This window comes from Austrofundulus limnaeus, unplaced genomic scaffold, assembly GCF_001266775.1.
Source record: "Austrofundulus limnaeus strain Quisiro unplaced genomic scaffold, Austrofundulus_limnaeus-1.0 Scaffold86, whole genome shotgun sequence".
Lineage (NCBI taxonomy): Eukaryota > Metazoa > Chordata > Actinopteri > Cyprinodontiformes > Rivulidae > Austrofundulus > Austrofundulus limnaeus.
The window spans coordinates 769917-779428 of NW_013952488.1; the positions used below are offsets into that span (position 1 = coordinate 769917).

Genomic DNA, 9512 nt, shown 5'->3' on the forward strand with positions numbered 1-9512 from the left:
TCCATCCATCCATCCATCCATCCATCCATCCATCCATCCATCCATCCATCCATCCGTCCGTCCATCCGTCTATCTATCCTTCCATCCATCTTCCCCTTTCCAGATCACAGTGAAATGGTGCCTATCTCCACCACAGGGACACATAAAAGCAAAAAAGACAAACAACCACTCATATTCTCACTCAAACCTAATAACAGTTTAGAGTTAGGAATGAACCTAACGTGCATGTTTTTAGTCTGCGGGAGGAAACCAGAGTACCTGTAGAAATGCCTGCACTGGAAGAACATATAAACTCAGTAGAGAAACAGCTCTAACCACTGCTCTGCTGTGCCACCAATCATCTCTAACTCATAATCATCTACAGTAATGTATAAAATATGGCAGGGAAAGTTTAGTGTAACTTTGGCTTGCAAGGACCAGTTTTTTTTTCTTATCACTCATCGACTGTTAATGTAGCCTGCAATACTAAAGTAAAAGGCTGCCGACCGGCGATAGGTCAAACTGGTCAAACAGGTGGTATCTGCTCTCAGTCTTAGCTACCCACTTCTGTTTGAGTCTACAGCAGCACTGACCTCTTTGGCGATGTAGAAGTTGAGGACCACCATGCTGAAGTTGTAGACTATGAGGGTCCTTCTGAGAGTGTAGGGCTGGCGCTCCTGCATATATTTAGGCCCCACCCACAGGAAGATCAAGTACAGGCAGCTGATGGCCAGGGTGGGAAAGGGGGATGACATCATCGGCCAGTTCTCCACCCTTTTGTCTGGGGGGGTTAAAGGTTGTTGTCAGGGTTGATGGTGAAAAAAATTTCACTGATTACATTTGGTAATTCACGCCAGTTTTCTCTCATGTGAATTAATAACATCTGGTCCTTTACTTGTAATAATTGTTTTCGCATATTTGCTTTTTGTGAAAAAAAATTGCTGTTGGCTTTTGGTTTAGTCAGTTATTTTTTTTTACTCATATTGATCTTTGTGAAAGAGAAGTTCAGTAACATTAATCTCATTTGAACGTCTAACATCTGTTCCTGTAGCAAAGAAAATAAAGAAAACCATTTTGAATCATTGGAAGCATTAAAGAAAAATTGTTTTTGTGTGCAGTGAATGCTGATTTGAGTGGCTTAAACAAGACAACTCAGCTTACCTGCTATAGTAAGGCTCCATTTGTAAAACTCTACAGTGTCATTCGCAAGGTGTGTTACGACCTCCATGACTCTCCCTGTGGTCTTGATTATACTGTGGTGAGGAGAGAAAAAGTACTAAAGTCAATGAGAGACAGACAAATTAAATTAGTGGCCAAGCACACCCTGTTAGAGTGACTATTAGCTACAGAGGGCTGTACTTCACTAGTCGGGGTGCAGTGAATGTGTTTGTTTTAGTGCATCTTGGGATCAGAAAAATATGACATCCATCAAACCCACTTGGTGCAACTCAGAATATGAATATTTTTCTCTGTTTATAGAAAAAAAGCTCCATCTGTACAGTTTTAACACAAATGCTGTATGCCCATACTTTGCTTGGTGGGAAAAACCTCCACATAACAACATATCAAAAATATTTTAAAAATACATTTTTAGCTTGGTTAATAGTTTTTCCATAATAATTGCCAATTTTTTATACAATTTACAATTTCCTCTCAGTTATATGCCATTTTAGCTCATGATTAAAGTTCTAATGGTGACATCATCAAGGTGAACTGAGACAAACAAACAGAAAATAATAAAATTAGTTCCACTTTTGTATTAATTTCTAAGGTATAAACTGAAAGGGGGTTTGTGTATAAAAGGCTGTTATGTTGTTTATTTGAAAGCTAAGTATTTCAAGTCTACCGGGTTAAAAAAAYGTTTAAAAAATCAGTTTATCCACCAGAAACTTTGTTTTCGTGTGGATGAGTGGTGCTAAAACCACTGAGTATCTTTTTTAAAAAATAAATAGTAAGTGAGGCCTAAAAGTTTAAACTCATTGCATGTGTCAACTGCAGTTTAAACACCCCCTAAAGGTACACGCTTTATTCATTTGAGTAAAACTTCCAAACATGTTTAATGGAGCTGTGTTTGGCTCAAGTTAACAAGTGAGAAACATGAGCAAGGAAAAAAACAAGCTGCACACATTTGTAAGTTTCAGACCATTGTTTTCAGGTGTTCACACACTTCTTACCTTTCTACTATTTGTTCAAATTATATTTTTTCTGATTTGTAGCAGTAAAGCTCATGTACTACCACGATTGTGCACAGAGGAGTAGGCAAGACTTAAAGCCCCTCGTGTGCAGACTCTGGTTCCAAAAATACAACTCAGYAGCGCTTATAAAACAGGTCCCGCTGATTTTAACTCCCAACCATAAAAGGCGGGGACGCCTGGTCTATAACAGTGTTTCCCAAAGTTGGGGTCGGGACCCAAAGTGGGGTCCTGAAACATCAAGATGGGGTCCTGAAAAGATTTTCTGAATTAATTACATTTTTTGCCTTAGTTGTTACAAATGAGTGAAGTTAGTATATTTAAAATGGATAAATGTAGTACAAAAATATTGTTACTGTGCCCTTGTTTTGTTGACCTGATGCAAATGTTTACCATCCAAAAATAGTTGGGGGCACAGGTCTCTGCTGCTGTTTTGTACTATTTTGTGGGTCAAAAGCTAAAAAGTTTTGGAACCACTGCACTTTGGTTCCCAAAGTTGGGCTTGGGACCCAATTATGGGTCATGAAGCACTTTGGATAATCTCCAGAAATCAATTTAAAGTGTAATAAAATAATTGCTGATGTAATATTTTCCCTATAATTATTACAAAAACACAAAATAAGTAAAAATAAGTATTTATATTTGTGTATAAGCTGTTTAGATTGTCAAAAAGCCWGTGTTTTTTAGGGTTATCAATGAAGTTCGTGTACTCAGACCASTAATATTTGGGGTCACAAGTTTTTGCCATGAATATTTTGTGGGTCAGAAGACAAAAAGTTGGGGAACCACTGCTCTATAACATGTGCGGTCTATGTGTGGAGCAGGAAATGGATGACTAGACCAGAGGTTCCCAAACTTTGTTGTTTCTTGACCCACAAAACGATGACAGCTGAGAGCTGCGACCCCATCAAAAAATACAAAGGCTGTTAAGAAGTCACTTAAAATAAAGAATTATCTATTTATGAGAACTATTTACAAATGATTGGAAAAAAGACTATTATCTTTAAATTTTATTTATTTACTGAAGACTCACCCTGACTTTAAGAACCCCAGGCTGATAAAACCTTTCTCAGCACAGTTCCAATCAAATTTGAAGCTGAATCTGCTCCAGTCTGCATTTTATTAGTAGCAGTTCATATTAAAGGAAAGCGTTTCTACTTCACTCGTCATAAGATAGATGCATAATATAAATTGACACCTAATTAGACTGTGTTACATAACAAACAACTCTTATCCACCCCAGAGCTGAGAGCTTTTGTCTTCATATTAATCTATTATTAATCCACTGAGTCAGATCAGCTGTCCTTTAAATAATTAAGTGCTCACTATACACTAACGTTTGTCCGCCGGTGATGAGAAAGAGCCTTAATGTTGCACACATGGGTGTGTGTGTGTGTGACAAATAAAGGGTGGACATTCTTTGCACAGTTTTATCTGATGACATCCACCAGGTCTGTGGGTTTAGTTTAGCTTAGCTGCAGGTCAGAGGGGGTTAACCGGGTCTGTCTGTGAACAAAAAAGACCGGGGCGCATGTGTCAGCAGGTTTCGCCCAAGAGGCTTAAATTCAATTGATCAACCAGCTTAGATGGAGGCCCAAGAACAAATGGCCAAGCCTCTTTCTTTGAATATCTGCCACAAAGGACAATCAAATTTATTATGGAGACATTTAAGGTTTAAACAGGAAAACTACCCCAACATGGCACTTTTATTTGGACTCATGTTTTAATATCACTTGGGAGAAATTTTCCACGAACGTGTTTATGGCTGATAGCATTTACAACTGTTTTATACTGGGAGTTTTCACTGAGAAGACTGATACATGGCTGGTTCAGATTAACAGGTGGTTGTCTGAGAGATGAAGAGAATTAAAATAAACAACAAGCAACAGAAACTAATTAAAACCAGAAGATGCCTCCATAAGGCATACAATATCTAATAATGATTACACCCAATTAACCCCTCTAATTATGAGTTCACAAGGTTTAGGCCCCTATGACTAAAATTATAAACAAATTTTAGCAAACTAAATTTAAAAATACTGTTTAAATAATAACAAAAAAGCAATTACTTACGTCCTTGATATTTAAAAACGTATAATGACATCCGGTGTAATTTGATGCTTTATCCACTTCAGTTTTCTTCTTTTGTTTCTTGCGTTGCAGCTAATCAGTTTCCGGTTTACAGTTCCACATTGAATATCAGATTTATTTATTTATTCTTTTATCTACTTTATTTTTTTTGGCAAGAAACTACACAAGGCAAGGAAAAAAATATATATAGCTAAGACCGGTCTGTTATAGCTACATGAGGTCCCCGCCGGCCGCTCAGCCTCATCCTCCTCCTCCAACAAGCTCCTGAACCAGAGAACCGACAGCTGTGCGCATGCGCGGATGGACTCGTCTCGTGTGACAGACAAAGCTCAGCTCATGGCTCTCTGAGGCAATTAGCCTACTTTCCTCTGTTCATCTTCGGCATTCACTGCTTCTGAGGCCATTTAAATAAYCAGTTCCCCCTAAAACCAGACTGTTATTTATTTACTTTTGTAGCTAATGTTTGCATTTTGATTTTTAGAAAGTCATAGAAATAGTGAACTCCAGGGCACAGACACTTGCAAGGCCCTGACTTGTTCAGGTGGGCTTAAGAATAGCTGCTAGGGCTAACACACCACACAAAACACAAAACAGGCTATATAATTGTTTTGATTTTTTAGATATTTAATGAGGTAGTATTGAGATAGTTTAAGTCTGAAATATTATGCACTATGGTATTTTTTAAAATTTGACCATTCTGCTTTATTTGTCAATACAAACAAGATTAAAACTTATGCATAAAGACAATATGAGTGATTTCTTCAATTAATACTTGGCTTGTAACTGATACTGTTTGTGGTTGTGTTACATTTTTAAAACACTGTATAGATAAAATTTCATGTTTTTAAATAATTGTTTTTTTTATATATAAATCTTGGATAATGCCTTTGCAATTTTCAGCTAAGATCAGATCCCTTCCTGGTTTCTGGTGGGCTCTTGAAGCTGATTAAAAACACCACCCTGGTTTTGCCACTAGATGGTGCTGTCGGCCTAACATTGAATCCTCATTACGTCGTTTGCCTCAGTCTGTTTGCATGTGTGTGCACTTTGTTCAGTGGACTCAACTCATACTAGCAACTACAGAATAAAACATATCTTTGCTTGGTAAACACTTTTGGAAACACTCAAGATGTGCACACTATATTTAATGATAAGAAGGACATTTCTTCCACTAAACTTAACATTAATGATGACTTACAAGACTTAAATAGTGTTTTCTTTAAATAGTGCTTGGAACAATTTCGTGTCTTCAGACACCATTTATACCACTTATACCTTCACGGTTCATTTCATGCCTGCAGCTGAATTGTAATTGTGGTCTTTTCAGCTTTTAGCTCGGGCAACAGGAAGCCTATTTTTTTATTAAATTGTTCAAACTATGTGAGAAAATGTGAGTAATGTGCTAAGTTTTCATGTTATCCAATTCAGTTTTGGTTTAAAATGAGTAGGAATTTGTTTAAAAACTGTCTCATAAGAAGGTGAAAGACATAAACAAAGCTTTACCAAAGTCACATGCACGATTTGTTCTTTCTTTAATTATTATTTTTGCAACGACAGGCTCACACTCATGCAAGCAGTCCGTCTTTGGCAACTCCTTTTTGTGGCAAATAAATGGGAAGAAAAAAAAACTGTAACCACACTGGTGCAGCCTGGGAGGTTGGACCGTGTCTTCAGACTGTGGGCTGGACAAAACCGCTCAGTTAGATCAGCTCTGAACAATGCAGGCAGCTTTTAACTCCCAAATAAAAAGGCAGCAAAAAGGTTCAAATGGCATTTTTATTTCAAAACAAAAGTCCTGTTTGAATTTGAGTTTTAGCTCTGTGGTGTGCCAAATTTTGGCTAAATATTGCATTTGATTAAAAAAAATAATTTTTAAATTTACATAATCAGAAAGCAAAATTCATGTACGAATATGCTAAAGTTTATTCAATGGCTTGTTCATGAGATATTTTGCTAACACAGACAGACACCAATGTGTGGTTCTCAGAGTATGTGTTGGGGATGATGCTCAGCTACTACTATAAATAATTGTAGCTCAATATCTGTAAAATTAATTGAGTTGTATACATTTTTATGTTTCCTAAGGTCAGTTGGCTGCCATCTTTAATTGAGTCCATATAACCAACCATAAATAACTTTCTGAGTGCTTCATTAAAATGATCCCAGTCATTCATGAAATATTTGGCTAACATAGTTAACTCCAAAAATGACAAAGATGATAAAACAAGAATTATAATAAATAAATAATAAAATGACCGTTATTGTATTTTTTTGTTTATTGTACAGACAACAATGTACCACAGTGGTTTCATGCAAGTAAAATTTCCTGTTTTCAAATTCCCATTTTCTTTCTCTCTTCATTCCTGTCATGTTTTGTCTTTTACTTCACCCTCACTCAGCTGTACACCCTACTTTCATGGGTCATAGTTAATTCACAACACACAGCTTAATCAGTCTTTATGATATTCATATTTCATTCAACATCGGGTTATTTTCACAAAAAACAAACGTTTCACATTTTCCAACCAATCAAAAAAAAAATGCTAGAGCGCTGCCGTATCTTTTTTTAACCCCCCAAGTCATCCATCAAAGATAAATTACTCTGTGATTTATGGTGGAACAAGCTGTGCTCAAATCAGCAAACAGCCTGCAAGGGAAATTTCCTTCTGCTCTGCACCATCACAGCCAGCAACCTGAGATCAACCCTTTTCCACACATGTCCAGAGCAGGCCGGCTTTAGGGAAACACCACTTTTCCGAAGCATTCCGCCTCGAAAAGGAGACAATTTGTTGTGGGGCTTCTGTAATGGAAATGGACATGACTTCAAAATAAGCAGTGTGAGTTATTTTTTAAACAGTAGCTACAGAGCTATCTTTTGAAAAATAAGGGACTTTTATTGACACGATACAAGAAATTTGTGACTCAAAAGAAAAAACGAGCAATGGTGACCTCACACTGAAACTCAACTCCAAAGTCAATTTGGAATCTCCACTACTGTGTCCATTAGGTCCATGGAGTGGGCTTCTGTGGAAAGGCAATGAACAATTAAGACCTTATGTGTTGGAGAAAAACATTGTTTTTGAAAAGCTGACATCTTGAGTGGGGCTAAGAAGTGACATGCATGACATTACAGTAAAACAACTTGAAACTACAGCTGAAGCGGTATCTCACGGACATGGTTTTTGTGGCTGAAATTGCATCTCATTTATCTCGCACAGGTTCTGTGCACAACCCCATGGCAGAACTATTGTTTTTCAAGGTATATGCCAAGTATTTTGCAATTGGACAAAACTTTGTGGGTGTGTTTATGTGGAAATGTGGGGGAAGTATAATGTTACTGTGCCGGATAATAATGGTTGAAACACTGCAATGCGTAAAATATTATCTTTTGCCATTCTAATTGGATTATTTTGTTGAACTTAATCATTAATTTGAAATCTGTAATTGATTAAACAATCTATTTTTGTTGAATAGCCCTGGGTTTGTGGATGGTGCGATGAAAGGGGCACGTTCCTGCACCATCTGCCAAATGGTGGTGGCCTCTGTGACAAATTAACAAAACAGCGCTTCTCCGTAATTTACAGCAGTGTAAGAGCCATCTATACAAAGGAGCTGAGAACTTAATTCAAAAAACTGCAGCTTTGTTTTGTGATTTGAGTTTCTATGAATWATAGTTTGTTACTGGAGCCATGTTTCCATCCAATTTTAATGTGAAATTTGAGCAAACTTTTAAAATGTCGCAAAAAGAAGAGAGAGGGAAAAAAAGAAGAAATGTGTGACATGTTTCCATATGCTGGCTTTGAGAGAATCAACCAGGCTACGCAAAGTGTAATTACATCAGATGATGACGTTACGCGTGGCTGTAGTAAACAGGAAGTAGAGGTCGCAAACTCGCACATCGGGACAATGGAGAGAAGTTTTCAGGAACGTGTTGCTATCGCTCAAGTCGTAATTGTTCTGTCTTATAATCTAATAACGGCCATGTTTCATGCTGTCTGGAGAGAAAGAAATGCAATTCGTTTCACGTTACAGGAATTGTACATACCTGTTTGTTTTTTATTCTTTAAAGTTATGCAAAGTCACAAAGCGTAATGTGTTGTGTTTGAAAGAGCTTTCTGGATGGGCCTGCCGCACTCACAAACACAATCTTCCTCTTCCGACTCTTTCATCATTCACAACTGTGTTGTTATTTGTGTTTGTGCATGACATGCAGCAGTGGGAGGGCTCACCAGGACGTCTCCCCTCACAGTTTCTCTTCGAGTATAAAATATCCCTGTAGAAAAAAAAGTCTCACTTTCATGTCATCAAGATTGGCTGTCTCACGTCTTAGGAAATATAAACCAGGTTTTACTCAAATTCATTCAAACGCCATCTCATAAAACTTAACATTGCCATCAGTTTTGCATTACAGAGTCATTTGCATTGAATTCTCTAAATTCTTTGAAAGCACAAAAAGCGGCGCCTAGTTATAACGCTTGCATTGCAGCCTGGAGCACTTCCTGCAGAAATTGTTTTACAATTCCACTGGAAACTAGAAATCTACCTAAATGTTGTTAGCTTGTCAGTCCAACCCAAGTCTTTATCAATTTTCCAAACTGAGTTGGCTTAAAAAGCTATCTGCAGCAAGTAAGAGCTCACAATCTGTCCACACAAATCCCCTTAAAACAAATTGTGGATGGAAAACTTATACAGGTGTGGAGAGAACATGCAAATGTTACACAGAAAGTCCTTTACAGCTGACATTTGAACAGTGACCCTTTATAGCAGGGGTTCTCAAGCCATTTGGGTCTGGGGACTCCTTACAAGGGAAAAAAATAATAAAAATAATTCCAAGGACCCCCTCATAAACCTCATGTTGATTCAATAGATAATTTATAGTCATTTCAACCCCTAAATGCCATGGGAATATATATTTTTACTAAGCTTATTATGTTTGTTTTATTAGTTCATTAACAGATTAACATTTTAGTAAAAAAATTTAGAGGACCCCCAAGATACAGTGGGTAAAATAAATATTGAACACGTCAACATTTTTCTCAGAGGTGCTAATGACATGAAATTTTCACCAGATGTTGGTAACAACCCAAGAGATCCATACATACAAAGAAATCAAACCATAAATGTCCAGAAATGAAGTTATTTGTAATAATGTGGAATGGCACAGGGAAATTGAACACACTTACTGAAATTTATCTAATACTTTGTACAAAAGCCTTTGTTGTCAATGATTCGTGGACCTCTTCTATGAAC

At 37.2% G+C, this 9512-nt stretch overlaps 1 protein-coding gene across 1 annotated transcript in view; it reads right to left on the reverse strand.

Annotated features, from left to right (window-relative positions):
• LOC106520030 (elongation of very long chain fatty acids protein 4) overlaps positions 1-4511 on the reverse strand; it is a 12112-nt gene extending 7601 nt beyond the window's left edge. Inside the window, exons 1-3 of the mRNA XM_014011929.1 lie at positions 4245-4511; positions 1141-1232; positions 573-760 (exon numbers count right to left, since the gene is read on the reverse strand). Of these exons, the coding sequence (XP_013867383.1) occupies positions 573-760; positions 1141-1207 (255 nt within the window). The 5' untranslated portion in view covers positions 1208-1232; positions 4245-4511. The remainder of the gene's footprint in view (positions 1-572; positions 761-1140; positions 1233-4244) is intronic.
• Positions 4512-9512: the final 5001 nt, after the last annotated feature.